At 38.8% G+C, this 15,877-nt stretch overlaps 1 protein-coding gene across 1 annotated transcript in view; it reads right to left on the bottom strand.

Moving 5' to 3' along the window:
• The window catches only part of asic1b (acid-sensing (proton-gated) ion channel 1b), a 167,930-nt gene extending 152,964 nt beyond the window's left edge, over window positions 1–14,966 (bottom strand). The window contains exons 1-2 of the mRNA XM_040007458.1: window positions 13,579–14,966; window positions 6,453–6,648 (exon numbers count right to left, since the gene is read on the bottom strand). Coding sequence (XP_039863392.1) covers window positions 6,453–6,648; window positions 13,579–13,940 — 558 coding nt within the window. The 5' untranslated portion in view covers window positions 13,941–14,966. The remainder of the gene's footprint in view (window positions 1–6,452; window positions 6,649–13,578) is intronic.
• Between the last annotated feature and the right edge of the window lie 911 nt (window positions 14,967–15,877).

Here is a 15,877-nt window from a genome sequence, read left to right on the forward strand (position 1 = left end):
AAGAGTCTGGGTTACACAAAAGTGGGTTCTCAGCTAGAAGATTTGCAGTAAATGAAGTGTGATCTGTCAGTAATTTAAGCTAAAATGACTGAAATGATCTTGAAAAACTCCATAACTTATAATTTAACACAAATATCACCTCACAAATGTTTCAGAGTACTTAGGGTTTTTTTGCTTATCTGACATAACACTGCAATGTGACATAACTTAACCACAGTTGCATGAAGGAGCTTTTCTAAAAGATTTTCTCTTGAGAGGCAAGTGCCGGCCAGGCACTATTGAAGTACTGTAATATTGTGTGTCTGTGGGTTGTTTTTTTTAAAGTCTGACATGTTTTCTCAGTATTAAATATCCAAAAATGTACTTCAACTCAAAAATTAATCCTTAGAGCTGAGATCATCAGATCATCCTCAGACCTCCTACACTCACAGTCAACACCAGGTACGGGCAGACTGTGCTGTTAATAGTATTAAATGATAGTCCTCTTGTTTTTACACATTTTCGCAAATGAAAGTTGTTGTTTTTTTTACATGCACCATGCTCACACAGTGTAATTGTATAATTTTTTGTTAATAAAAACATTTTTGAAATAATTTATTTTATTTCTTTATTTAGAGGCTAGTAGGCTCCATGGTGTGGTGGTTTATTTCCTTACGATTTCCTATGTGAAAATTCCCCAGTTCAAGATTGGTAGGAGACACAAACCAAGTCTTGGAGTGTCACAAGACTGGATAAATGGGAAGGTTGTGTCAGGAAGCATATCCAAGCTAAAAATCTAATTTGCACATCCATCCACTATAGTGACTGCCTGAAAGTACTGTTGTGTTTGGAATCTGCACTACTGTAAAAAAAAGTATTTAGCAACCGCTCATTTCTTTATGTATTACTTCTTATGTATTATTTGGAAAATCTGAAATACAGTATACAGGGCAAAATCAGGATTTGTACACTTCTAATGAGTTTGAAAGTCGGTATGACCAAAACAGCCTAAACTCTCTTAAGATTTCTTGTAATTCCTTTAAGAAATCTTCAGGAATAGTTTTCCTGGCTATTCAAAGCGCTTCTTTCTGTTCTCTGTCAAGACGGTCCCCCAATGCTTCAGTAATTTTGAGGTCTGGGCTTCGGAGAGACCATTCCATGAGCTATAGTGTTTCATTGTGTGTTTTTTATCCAGGTATGCTTTCATTGCACTGGCAAAGTTTTTAGGATCGTTACCATGATCAAAAATGAAGCTGTTGCCAGTCGGACACTTTCCAGATACAGTGGAACCCCGACTTACGAATACCCCATGTCACGAAAAATTCAAGTTACGAAGGCACTGAACGGCAATATTTCTGCCGGTGTTACGGCAAAATGCCCATTTAACGAAATCCGCTGGCTCTGATTGGCTGAGCCTACAATGCCCACAATGCCTTCCAAATCATGTGACAACCCCTTGGCTTCCGTACTTGCGCTTCGCTGTTCCACTTGAACGACGTATTGTTGTTCTAGTTAGCAATTAGCCTATAGCCTATCGTTCAGCATCGCCTCGTTCAAAAGGCGCGATGGGTGCTTTGATTTACGAAAGACCCTCGGGAACGGATTAATTTCGTAAGTTGGGGTTCCACTGTACTATAACATGAATGTATAAACTTTCCAGGATATAGCATGAATGTACTCTACTACTGAACATATTCTTCTACATTCATGAGTCCATTCATTTTGAGAAGATCCTAAAAACCAATGGCTGGCTAGACCGAAAGCATGACAGAGCCTCACTCGTGTTTTATTTATGTCTGTAGACACTGACTGTTGTGTCTCTTTCCTAACTGCCTCTCTAGAACCTGATGACAAATTTTAAAATTTAGATTCATGCGTAATTCGCGTGTAATTTGGCATACCTTGGCCAAACCATACCTGTTTCTCTTAATTAATTCGTCAGCCTTCCACTGAAACCATTTCTGATGAGGTTAATCAATTAAAGGCCCAGGTGCATCTCTCAGATCCAATGTCAGGCCTTTGTTGATTTTTATCTTTGTAACATGGTTTTCAGATTTTGTTTATCTGCAGTAGATATTTGTTTTTTATGCCTTTCACTTCTTTGCCCTCAACTTATTCAGTTTCCTCAGATATTTTAAGGTTACACTGCATACCATGCCAAGATATGTCAGGTTATCAGCTAACAGTTCATTGTGTAAACTTAGTCAGTTTTTATAGATTCAGCTAAAGAAATGGAGGTAAAAATGTGTGTTTTGTATCAGGCAGCCTAAAGACTATTTAAAACCAGGTCTTTGTTAAGTTGTCTGTAATATGCAGACAACACCGTTTTTCCCTTAAATTAGATGCCTTTTTATGCTTGAATAATTCATTGTTCAGTTTAAAGTCACTTAAACAAGGAACAATGGTCAGGTACAAGGATTAGACCGAAAATGAGTGAAAAAGTAGCCAATGTCCAAAGTAAAGCTTTGAAGTCTGAAAAGTCTGAATAATTTGTTTAAGACCACTTTAAAAAAGAACGCCTGGCTCCTTGGAAGCAAAATATAAGGCACTGAGGGTTTGCTCAACATTTTTGAGGAACACTACTGTGTATTAAAAGGGTAGAAGCTAATGTATTAAGAACTACTATGACAACTTGATAACTAATCAAAATCTTTTTATTTATAACCAAAGATCTGTTCAAAGATAGCTCTTCATTTATGACTATCATGACCTCATTTATTTATAATATTTTCTGTCCTTCTCGACTCAAAAAGATACAAGTGGAAAGGAAGGACAGGTGCCATATTTAATTGTGTTTTGGAAAACAAACGGGGAGCTGTAAAAGACATACAATGGAGTAGGGGTGGGTTTTGATTATCGATTTATCAAATAAAATGCTTGGATAACGTGATATAGATTCATTAAAATCCTGAATCGATTTTTTAATATAAATTTATTTTGCCCAAAATGCCAGAATCTCAGGTTAAACCTCACAAAATTTCGACAACCACCAAACAGCTAAAACAGTAAGTGAGAGCAGGAACACGGATTCTGCACAAAGACGTAAGCACAAAGCGCGGACCCGCGGATCAGAATTAGTGAGATGTCGCCTTTCTCACTTTGTTGTTACCTGGGCCTCAGTTTCTGTTTATCTGGCTCTTTTTCTCTCGTTCTTTCTTCTTCCTATTTTTTCTCTCATGTAATGTCTGTCTCTCTCTTACACTTTTTGTCAGCCCCCAAGCTTCAGTTTGGAGTTTTGATAGCAAAGTTATGAGCCTGTCAAAGTTCTCCCTGGTGACTGAAGTTGGATGTGGGTGTCTTAAAGTGTTCAAAATTGAATAACTTAGAGGTTGTGACATTGCCGATCAACATATTATCTGCAGGGAATTCCACTGGGATGCAGTAAGACAAACTGTATGCTTGGTAGTTTTGCTCTTAAAATGCCGTACATTGTATCAAAGTAAAAATAGAAGTAAGATGGCACATGCAATCCATAGTGTTCGTGCAATATCAGTTGTCTTACTGTAGTGTATTATAGCCATTCAATATATTTTGGATGGTTTTAGCTTTAGTGTCCTTGTTGTAGGTGAAATGCAAAGGCTGCCTCTCTAGGGAGCGATCGCATACTTTCGAAATCCATTTATCGCACCTTCAATTAAAAACAAACCCATAAACTATCAAATTATGGTCTTTGTATTTTGCTCCCTTTTTATGGTTTTATATTATCTCATGCAGCTACGGTTCAGAGGCCGTAGGCCATCAATTGATATTCATTTTCATGTGAAATTTTCTTCTTTAATATCATCTGAGCTAAACCATCTGCATTCCAAGTTGGCAGATGTTTTTCTGAAGGACAAAGTTGCAGCAGTGAAACATGATACGAGATAATGAGTCACTAATTTTTAATATTTCCAGCAGCAATATTTAAAAATTATATTGTACTGGATCCCACAGGGTATTTGGTATTTGGATAATGACACCAGTGACTTTTGACAAGGACACAATACTTCTGACTGGATAATGTTGGACTCAACACCTGAACCTTAACTGAAAAACAACATGAAATAAATTCTGATACACTAAAGAACTCTAATATGTTCAAGTTTCTGGATCTATGAGAAAATCTGACTGTACTACACTGCAGATTCTTTTGGAAAAAAGCTGCCTTACGTACTACTGTTGTTTATCTACCATTTTTGTCAGCAAACTGGTAAAAATGCTGTGATCAACGTGGACTCCCTGCTCCCACAGTAGGTAGCAGTGATCTTTTGTCTCTGGCTATCTTCAACACCCAGGGACTACCTAGTGAGCCACACTGCCTGTGCTAGCTAGAAAACAACCAGAAGCTGCCAACAGCGTTAATCACAGCTTTAATGCTTCCATACTCTGGGATTTGGAGGTGGAGGCTGGTGAGACTGGTTACCTTACCCTTTCCTAACACACTGAAGCTTCTTTCCACGCCATTAGTGCTCTCTGCTGAGCTGTTCTATCCAGGTCTACAACCGTACAAATGTACAGCAGAGCGCTGTGAAGTACCATCTGCTATAAGCGCAACTAACTACAGTAAATGTGAACACATCAGCACATTAGAGCAGCCACACCATGTGAGCATGCAGCCCACCTCTCAATTACATGGTTTTATAGCACTTGGGGGAAAAACACATTAAAAATTCCACAATAAAGAAACACTGGAGGACAAAGAATGTAAGAGTTGGACTGAGGGCTGATTTTACTAAGCTTAATCATGGCTTCTTTCCAACACATTCTGAGGATGTATTAGATCGCTTTCATGACAGGATTCTCAGGCGATATCAATTTATTAATACAGTGTCATCCTCACTTGCCACCTGCATGAGCATCTGTTGGATAGTTGTTCTTTTAAGACTAGCTCCTACTCCTACAGTGGGCTGCCACTGTTTGTAATGTGCAAAATTTGTATGTATGTGTCTTATTGTGTTTTTGTGTGTGTGTGTGTGTGTGTGTGTGTGTGTGTGTGTGTGTGTGTGTGTGTGTGTGTGTGTGTGTGTGTGTGTGTTCGTTCTTTGCAACTGTCATCCCACCACATTTCTTCTTGCTCAAGCTGCATTGTCTCTACCTACAATCCTTTGGTCCTCTTTTTCTCTTATTCTTATTCTCTATCAGTTAAGGCCCTGATATTGTCAAATTTTCATGGCATAATTTAAAATCTGCTTCTTTCATTTACGGTAACCACTGCCAGAGGTACTCTGATAACAACCTGGGAACCTATCGCTAGTTTGATGACTTAGCCTCTGCGGGCAATGACCAATTTTTCTAGCCTTCTGGTATAGTCAGCGGGTATATTGTTTACAAATGGAGACAACCCTAAAAAAGCTGAATAAAAGTGCAATTGCTTATTATATTTTTCACAAAATAGTTGATGATTTGGAAATTATGTTACAGCTCCGCTTTTGTCTATACACTGATTCTTTTAACTACAGCTTATCATGTGCACTGTCAATAGACCTCAGACTGCAAGTGAAGTCTAAACAGAACAGTACACAGACTCTGTCTACACATAATCACATTTTTCACACTTATAAAATCAGCTAACTGTGGGTAAGTTGTCACTAAAAACTACAAATGTCTTAAGAAATATCGATCAACTCTTAAGATCTGTTAGACCGTACTGTGGCACAGACAGCACTGGTAAATGTCAGTGCACTTATAAGCTCTGTTTCCAGCTGGAATAAGCAGATATTGTCAGGCAAAAATGTTTTGAAAAACAGTGCAGTACGAAACTATAAAATAAGCAAAAAAAAATCAAATTAATATTAAACAAAAGATACAAATGTCTTCTTTCTACATTTTAGCATTCTTCAGCAAGTGAAAGAGACAGTGTCATAGCCTTAAACTTCATAGTGTTGGCAAAACTTTTATTGTATTACCAGAATTTAGTGAGATTGACTGTTGTAGTGTGAGAATCAGTTATTATATAATCAGTAATTCTGGCTCTTACTCGGCTGAAACAACAAAAAAAAGTACATTAACTACTGTCACCCGCGGTTACACAGTTGTATTGCAGCTTTACAAGATCAGTTCGTATACTTTATCACAAATACTAAGGTCACAAAGCTTTCAGGTAATAACTGTATCTGAAAGCATTCAGTAAACAGGATAAAGACAGAAAATATTTCACAGCGTCAATTTGTTCTAACTTCGTACTTACATGGAACGTGTTGTGGCAATGACCCAGGGCTCAGTAAACTATATAATGGTTTACTGTCCAATTCTGAAGGGGGATGGAAGAATCTGGAAGGATGGAGCGCCATCGATTGAAATTATGATAAAGCGCTGTCTTTGTAAATCTCTCCTTTTAATATATTTGCAAAGTCAATTCCCAAAAGCAGACTTCAGTGAACAGCGCTCAGCTAAAGTTCACGGCACAGTAAACTATATAAAGGCCCATTTTGTATCACTAGCATGATTAGATGACCCATAGGTCTCAGCTGATTCTGTTTACATGCGCAACTCACCACTTTGAAGTCTTCAGCTGCACATTCCTCCCCTCTATATGAGCAGGAAAGCAGCATGTCCTTAATGTCGTGGCCTGTCCGGTCATAAAATTCACGCATGTTGAAAGGCCGAGGCTTATAGCTGTCAAAGTCCGCTCTCTCCTTTAGGATTTGCAGGACATTTTCCTCCACCAGGTGTGGGTCCCGAATCTCATACCTGGACAGAAAGATTCTACACTTAGTCAACATTGATCACAAAATACACACAACTAACACACAAGTCTAATGTACTTAGTTTTTGCAAATTCAATATCATAATAAGGATTTTGCCTCATTAAATTTAAAAAAAAGTAACATTTTAGGTTATTCTTTTTCTGTATAAGAATTCTTTTTTCAAACTGCTTGCCTTGAGCTTACCAAATCCACTTTGTCAGATTGTAATATTAAACATCCTGTTATTCCTTATTTTCTCACTCAAAGTGTTAAATGCAGTTAAGGTTGTTTAAGAAGCAAGACGCAACCTTAGTTGTACCTCTGTCACATCTAAAAAGATGGATTTTAAGAATTTTGCAGGTACACAAGTTTTTCTGGCAGAAGAAACATTAATAACACAGATGCAGCAACAAGTGGATATTCACCGTTCACCTTAAAAAAAAAAGGTGTACATACATGTCAGCATCATCAGATGAGCAGCTAGAAAGCTCTCACAATATCATCTTAGTTTTATGAAACTGACAGCTTAACTGTGGCGTACCAGTCTCCATGGAGTGCAAGAAAGCAGCTCATTATTTACAGGATAGGAATATTTCATTTCAGACAATTACTTTAATCGGTCTGTTAAACAATTAGGGTTAAATGTGGTGGCAGAGCGATCGTGTAGAAAACAATGTTCAGAATGCTGCTTTCAGGCTGATGATCCTCCACACCTACTATTTAGTGTAAATAAATAAATCTTCATCTGCTGCAATTTTTTTCAAAGTGAAAAATGGATCAATTTTACCATGTTCCACCTCTCATTTCTCCTGCAAACAAATAAGAAAAAAACATGACAAAGAAGCAGTAATTTGCGTGCATCAATGCACACAGAAATGAAACAGAAGAAAAACACTGGAAATCATTTATGCTATGCCTTAATTTGACAGCTACCATCAACCTCTAGTGCCTGCTCACAGTCATTCACTGATACAACGTAACCTCAATTAAACAGTATGGCCCCGTGCAGCGAAAAAGTGGCCCATTGATGACCCCTGTTGAGCAATGGGCCATCAGTGGTACAAGCATCCAAATTATAGAGCGCTAAAATTAAGCACTACTGACAGCCACTTGTGAGATCATTGTTGTAGGACACAGAGAGTGAAGAGGACAGCTTCTGTTTTTTCAAAATTGAATTACTGCAAAATACTAAGGTAGAGTCCTGAATTCATATGTGATGTTGAGCAGAAGCAGTAATATCATGACTGGGTTCATATATTGTTTTATTGTAAGAATTTTGGACAACTCGTTTTGCACTAGCAAACATGAATAAATTTATCCCCAAGCTGAAGAAGTGAAAACCAGAGACGGAGAAAGACAAAGGCATACCCTTCTCTTCCTGTGACTGACAGTAAATCTGTGAATGACTTTGTGGACACTGACGACAGAGTTGTTTGTCATGAGCATGGGCACTATTTCAAACCATAATTGGTGGTAAAGCTTAATGGATTTTTTTTTTTAAAATTCCACAAGGTCAAGCTTTGTCTATGATAATGAACAAGATTTTGTCGCTTGATGATGGGAATAACATAAGCTGATCCATGAATAAAAAAATGAAATGTTACATTACTTCTTTGGGAGCACTGCGTTAATATTCAGCTGGAGATGTATTTTTGATTTATGCCCAAACCAAATGTAATATGTTTCACTGTTGCTACAGTGCTTTTTCCTGGTAGAGACTAAATGAAAAAGATTTTCGCAACATGAGGTGGTATGCGCTGTAATTTAAAATGAGGGTTGTTCCCCTGCTCATAACACCGAACACAGACGGTCATGCTTCGTGCTGAATGGAGTTCACAGCGCTTTGACAGACAATATCAGGACTATTATTCTGCTCAAGATTTAAAATGAATGCCAAGTGATACAGTTTTAAAATTCAACATCGGAACATCAGAGATCTTTTTTAACATTAACAAGTCAACCAGGATTAACTCTAGCTGATTATAACTTCTTCTTTTTTATCGCTACAGTTTAAATTTTCAACGAGAATAGCAGCTGCTGGTTGCTATTTATCTTTTAAATCAGAGTTTTTTCCACAATTTGAATAAAAAGCAGTAACTGGTATGACACAACAGCCAAAAAACAAGACAGTTAAGCACTATCTTTGATACAGATTATAAATTAAAGATAGTGGATCTATGTGATACTTATTTTCTAGTATAGTTCACTTTTCATTAATTTACTACAGGCCAAAAGAGTGTTGTGTACAATTAAACGATTATAAGTAATAAGGGGTGTTAGAGAAAAACATGTTCATATCATTTCAGAGTGAAGCTAATGTATAAATTTTTTTTTTCAGAAATAAGTTATTCAAACAATAAAAGGATAAAATTGAAAACCAGAGGATTAGTGACATAGTAGCTCATCTGGCTCCTGATTCTTCACAGTTCACAGGTTACTACAGTTTGTAAAGTACTGAAAGAAAGTGATACATTTTTATACTGTTTCTTTTTAAGAAGGAGCCCTTCTTGGTTTCAAAATGTTTGATGTGTTCTTTGGAAGGCATATAATGAACTCCAAGGTGCATCCTGGAGCATACTGCCACACTGCAATTTTTCAAAATAAGGAAACATGTTTACCTAAATGTTAAAAAGCGAAGCAGTCCAAAGAGAAAAGAAGCATGACTGCTCAAGCAAAAAAGAGCAGGAAAATTTCACGACTGAAAACCCCCCAGAAACAATAGTGGAGGAGGAGGAGGAAACCAGGAAAACCACACTTTTCCCAAATGTTAACACAATACTCTGGCTACAGTAATCAAGGCTTTGAATGCCGTTTCCTGTACGGCATCAAAGTTGTCATTAAAAAAGAATAATAGAGCAAAAGTAAGAGAAGGAGGTAGAGAACAATGAAAACCTGCTATATAAAGTCAAGATGAGAAACTTGCTAAAAGAATTGGACAAACTGTGGTGGTTACTCCAAGAAATTAAGTGTCGTCTAGTAAGGATACAAACCTTTCTCTGTGAATGTGGTTTTAATATTTTCAGTATTTAAAATGGAAGTATGATTACTACTGTCCATGTATTACTTGTTTCAGACGTGAGTTTAAAATTAGAGGACAGAGTGGTACTAATATCATAAATATCTGTCAGTGGAGCCATTTACAAATTGTCATGTTTTTAGTAATGTTGGTCCCTAAAAGCACACTGACAATCTGACAATCACAACTCCAGTACTCTTGCCCACATGGGAACTACATCACAACACTGTCACACTCTATTCTAATAAGAAGCTAGCCTGTTGTGGTACATTCTGGACTTAATTGAATTGTATCCTGAGCCACTGTTTTATAAGAAACACAAAGCTGCCAGGAGAGCACTTAAGACGCTGCGCTCACATCCCCGAGTCAGGAGGCTTTAGTTGAAGCGCATACAATCACAATAATATGGGTAGATTTTTAATATTGCCCTGCCACTGCTCCCTAAAGCAATCACTGCAAACTCTCTACGTATGGGAGGGGGAGACTAAATTGGATTATGGGCCACAAGCACTTTAATTTTCTTGTGGGGACTAAAACGAATGAAGGACCATCTGCAACACTTTGCCACCTCATGAGAAGAGAGAGCAAATATAAGCAGCCACTGATTTTAAGAGTGGACTTTCACAGTAAGACTGTGGTCACAAGGCGGTACTCTCTCTCTTTCTCACACACACACACACGCACACAAACAAAAGCAAAAGCACTACATTTGTTTTGATGTTAATACCTCGGGCTGTGTGACACAACAATGAACACATCTTGACATAATCTCAGGTAATTATCCAATTAGCGCTAATTGAACTCATACACTAACAAGGATTGGATTGTTTGTGCAGTGCCCTTGAAAATGAATATGTGCCATGTTTCCTGGTGGCTGAGTTTGGATAATCATATCTTCATGATGGTGCACCTGCGATTCAGTTATTCTTCCAATTTGGCCAAGGTCACAGAAATGCAAACAAAGGATGCCACGAGGCACAGAAAACCCAAACAAATATCTATTGTATTGATGAGAAATACACAAACAAGCCAAAGACGAAAATATGGTAAAAACATGCAAAAATTTCTGTGTCTCCACAGTTGTAATATTCTCTGCGGTAAACAGCCACAGTACACTATAAATGCAAATGAACCCAGATTTGAAAAATCAGCTTTTTCCGGTCGATGACCTGGCCTCCCAGTGTCCCCATCCGTGCACTTTTTTTTACACCACTTAAATCTGTAATACGGCCATGATCTTGCTGAGACAGATAAGGCAGTCAAAGTTATGGAGCATTACATTTCACATGTAGCTCATGGGAATTGAGAGCATGTTTGCAAGCTCAGGAAACATGTTTAATCTCGGGCTCTGTGTAAGCAGAAGACGTGCTTCTCTGGTTTTCGTGAGCTGATCTAACACTTCTTGGCAGCACAAACCACATAACCAACACCTCTTTGAAATGACCTTTCTTTTGTTAATCATCCTTTAATTGCCTTTGCAACATAATAAAAATAAAACTGAGCAATTTACTTCTAATGTTCTGCACGGCTAACTGTAACTCCAACCTGAGAAAATACAATACGAAAGTGATTTATTTTTTTTATTTTTTTTTGGTGGGTGGCTGCTTGGAAACTGCTGGAGTCGAGTAAGTTAAGGTGAAATTTCTAGCAGCTCAGCTTCAAACTTCAGTGTCTAAGAAAGCCTGGCATCACTGCAAGGGTAGATATTGCCTACTCCTTCTTCCTGAGACAGTGATAGACACCGACCCACAAACACAGCATTTTGTTTGTATTCTGTCATTTTCTGTCCAAACCTACCACCTGTCTGGTGGTATCAGAAGGCTTACCACTGAAAAATCTTCTGTTCAATCAATGTTTAGTGTAAAATCTGTGCGTCCAAGATGTTCCTAATTTATTTGTTTTCCTCCACATTCTAACCGCTTTGAAACCTGATTTAAAAATCATTTTAAAAACTGTCCCCTGTCATCATTTAAAAAAAAAAAAAAAGTAAAATGAATGCCGTTCCTACCCCAACCCTGATCCCAGGCCAAGCTAACTGAGAGGGCAAGGAAAAGGGAGAGGGAGATGACAGTGTTAATCAGTGGCACAACTCTGTAGCTTAACAAACAGCACTAATTACACGGGGATAAAGACTTGTTCATCACACAGCTTACGAGACACAAGTTAATTGCCTCTCCTTGTAGTCCCCTCCCTCCATCAAAAGTCAACTCATCCCAAAGTCACTTGGAGCAAGTAAGGTTGCTTTAATGTTCTGCTTCTTTTCTATATCTTCTTTTATTTTTTTTTAGGTGGACCTTTTTAAAGAAAATCTGGCTACACCTGCAATAACAAATCAGAGAGATGGAAACCTGCACTGATATCCTAATGGTCTACTATTCCAGCTGACACTACAAACAACCCGGAAACAAATCTCGGAATCTATACCATACAAAGCATGCAAAATACATCCGCAAGACAGTGAATCTATTGGCATCCTGTAAAGTTATAACCCAAATATGGATGTATATATGAGGGTCACAGAAAAATGATATCCAGTATGAAAACAGAGAATTTGATTTATGTCATTCCAGCATGTACAGCATGCACAGTTGTATGCTTTGCCTCGGGCTGCAACACTTTGTGAATCAATAAGCTAAAAATAAAATTAAAAATGAATTCAAGATGATATTGAGACATGTTTGTGTGTATTACATATTTTATGTTTGCGTAAGTGCAGTAAGCAATGTCTATGCATCTGTGTGTCCATGTGTGCATGTGTATTTGTGTGGGATATTTTTCTTCCTGCTCTAGCTGCAAATGCAAAGTGCAGGATTATTATCTGTATTGGAAAAATGGGATCAGTATAATCGGGATAACATCGAAAAGAAGAATTGAAGAAATTCAGAGTTAAAAGTTTCAACATGAAACAGTGTGCTTGTCATGGTTGCCGAAAGACTAAATGATCAAAGCACAGCAGAAAGCAACAAGTGTAAAGGGAGGGGATGGCAGTTGTGAATCATGCACGTCTCTCAACACTTTGTCAGCGGGGGTTTAAAAATCTTCTCCTCTACTTATCCAATATTTATATTAGCATGTTTATATTTGTGTTTATTAAACACTTAGAAACAGCTTGTCTATTATCTGTTACTTGGAGGATTCTCAGCATCTATGTTAAGGTGTGCTCATTCTCACTATCAGCATATTTTAACAGGTGGATGTTAATGGTTGTTGTTCCATTGCTTTTCACAGCTATGGTAGCATGTGTGCAATATGGATTTCAGTAGACAGTAGATCTGTAATGTCACTACATTTTCATCCTTAGCCTTTAACCTCACTTTCTTACTTACGTGCGTTATACTAGGTACAATCTTTAGCTCTCAGAGCTCTGGAAGGTTTTGCATGCTTTGTCAGTGAAGTCCGGATTTCCTCCAGTAGCCTAATAGCAACAGTCAAAGACAGGTGGTAAAACTCTGCCCCGCTCTTCCATGTGACATAAGACCTCAGCTAAAACAATGCAGACTACACCTAAGCTCCAAAGTTAAATGCCACCTCAAACATTGCTGTTGCTGGGCTGCAAAGCGTAAAACCTGCTTCCACACACAGACTGTCTATAGAAGACATGCAGATATTTAGTGGTGTGGTCAAACGATTTTTAAGTGCTCACAGATATTTTTTTTAAGTTTCATGATAACTGCACTAGAATGTGACAACAACAAAAACTTAGTGTTATAGCTAAATGCTGGGGGCACAATCAGATCCTGAATCATCATGTGATAAATCCACACAGATGTGCACCCCTGCAGCCACTGCAATTGTCATACACTAGGCTACATAATACTTGGGGTGCAGGTGAGGTGTGGTTTTAGTGCTTATATAAAATCACCAGTAAGCCAGCCTACACACAGGCAGGTATTGTAAATGGCTTCTGGACGTACACACCTGCCGTTGAGCAAGGCAAGGAACTCCCCAGCGTGGTACAGGTCGTTCCGTGTCACCCGGCTGAAACGGAAGGAGTTGAGGTTGCAGAAGGTTACCGAAGGGAATATTATCAGTGAAGCCGCCACTTCATCCAACTTGGTGACATGGGGGTACTCGAAGTAGAACTGCACCCGATCCACGCACACCATCACCAGCACACCCACGGAGGCCAAGAAAAACAAAATCCACAGGGTGCGCTTGATATACATCCGCTTGTAAGTGAACATGTGCGAGATGCCATGCAGTGTGGATCTGGCGGCGAAAACTTCAATGGGAGCCGGCCGCCTGTAGTCCATGTCCTCTGAGTCCGCTTTAAGATCCATTATGTCCCCGAGATGAGTTTAGATGAATGATGGGTGTGAGGTCGCAAAAAGAGCAAAGTGGCTTTGTAGATAAGCAGATGCTTTATTAATGAGGAGGAGGTTAGTGGCCGCAAGTTCACGCCCTTCTACGCATGTATTTCTCATGCAGTCTGTGTGAGATGTTGCGTCACTGACAGCCGGCAAAATTGCTCGACATTTAGAGCATTTTACAATCCTCAAAATACAAAGTTCCTAACTGAAAACACCTGTAAAAAGTGAATGTGGGAGAAGCATGCGTTGTATGCTGCTTCGTTTGGGGTCACAGTTCCATAATAATAATAATAATAATAATGACGATGAAAGCGCGCATGGAAAGATGCCAGCGCTGTTCTCTCCTGCACACTTCTGTAAAATTATCGAGTTGATATCTGGCTTCCAAGCTTAGCACAAACAGCAGAAATAGTGTGCAGCTCTGCGGGAACAGATCACGGTTGAAAAGGTAGAAAATAAACCACTACGAAGAAGACAAGGAATTAGAAAATAAAAGCGGTTCAGAGAACAAACGGCTACATGGCTTTCGCGTCTCTTCTTCCCGAGCAAATCCCAACACGCGTGGAATAACAATCAGCCGCTGATTTCTCGCCTGTTAACGTTTTAAGAGCGGTCGTCGGGTGTCCTGGGTTTTCCACGGGATAAACAGCTGCATCACAGAGGAGCTGGCTCTGTCTGATAGCTGCCTCGGTGCGCCTCTGCTTGCTCGCTTGCATCCATTCCCTCCTCCGAACTGCGTCCACAACAATGCAATGATAATGACTCTGATTTTTTTTTTCTTTTCCTGAAATGATATGTCCGTGAGTAAGAAGGTTCTAGGAAAATACTATTTTCCGTGAATTCAGGAAAAAATTACCTTAGACCAGTGGCGGTTTCCCAGATCAATTAAATTCGCCCCAAACAGGAGAGAGCAAGGATAGGATGGCATGTGTTTTACACCGGGTGACGGAGTCCAGCGTCGGCGGCACTCCAGCAGTGCCTAACCCATACTTTACCCAAAGCCACTGTAGCCTACAGAACATACAGCTTTACCCTCAACTTAAAATTGGTAGTTTAGTTAAAGTTTAGTTACATTTTTGGGTAAAATTACTTAGCCTGCTTTAGCTAAACTACCAAGAAAACAATGAGCTAGCCTACTAAAGGAAAGAGAATCCCGCTGTTTACTTTTGCTCTTTTTAGTTATCCTAAAGGCCTAAACAAACACTTTAAAAGATAAATGACCTAAGCAGAAAATCATTACCTTTGCACCAGACTTGTTGTGTGAATTATTCTAATTTACTTACTGTTTTACTCTTTGTTACTATAATACAGGATTAGGTCAACTTTTAAAGTGTAGACTGTATATATAAGATGGACATACACCCACCGCCCATTTTGTTAGGTAAAGCTATTCAACTGCTAGTTTACAAATATCTAATTAACCAATGTGCTCAAGACCTCAAAGTGAGCATTAGAAAATAAAGAAAGGTGATTTAGTCACTTAAAATGTGACGTGATTGTTGGGTAGTTGCACGTTCTCAGCAAGGCTGGAAAATACAGGATTGGAAAAACTGTTCAGGCTGGTGATGGTGTTACAGTGCAACCTGGTATCACGGCAAAGCGTGTAATGGACTTGCTGTGTCTATTTCACACTTTACACACACGCGAAACAGACACACATTTTAGCTGCCTTGCTTAATCATTTCCGGCATGAGGACCCTGGACTGTACTTCATACGTTTTTTGCTCACTACTGACTTCTTGACTTTAAATATATTATATCCCCCTGCTGGTAATGCAATGTCTGCATGTGAAATGGACACGGTGGACCCACGTGCCTATTACATGTTTTGCAGTGAAACTGAGTTGTGTGATGAGTTGGGGGATATTTTTGTGGCACACTTTGGATCTCTTAGTGTCCATTGAACC

This window comes from Simochromis diagramma, unplaced genomic scaffold (assembly GCF_900408965.1).
Source record: "Simochromis diagramma unplaced genomic scaffold, fSimDia1.1 OVJJ01000320.1, whole genome shotgun sequence".
Classification (NCBI taxonomy): Eukaryota; Metazoa; Chordata; class Actinopteri; order Cichliformes; family Cichlidae; genus Simochromis; species Simochromis diagramma.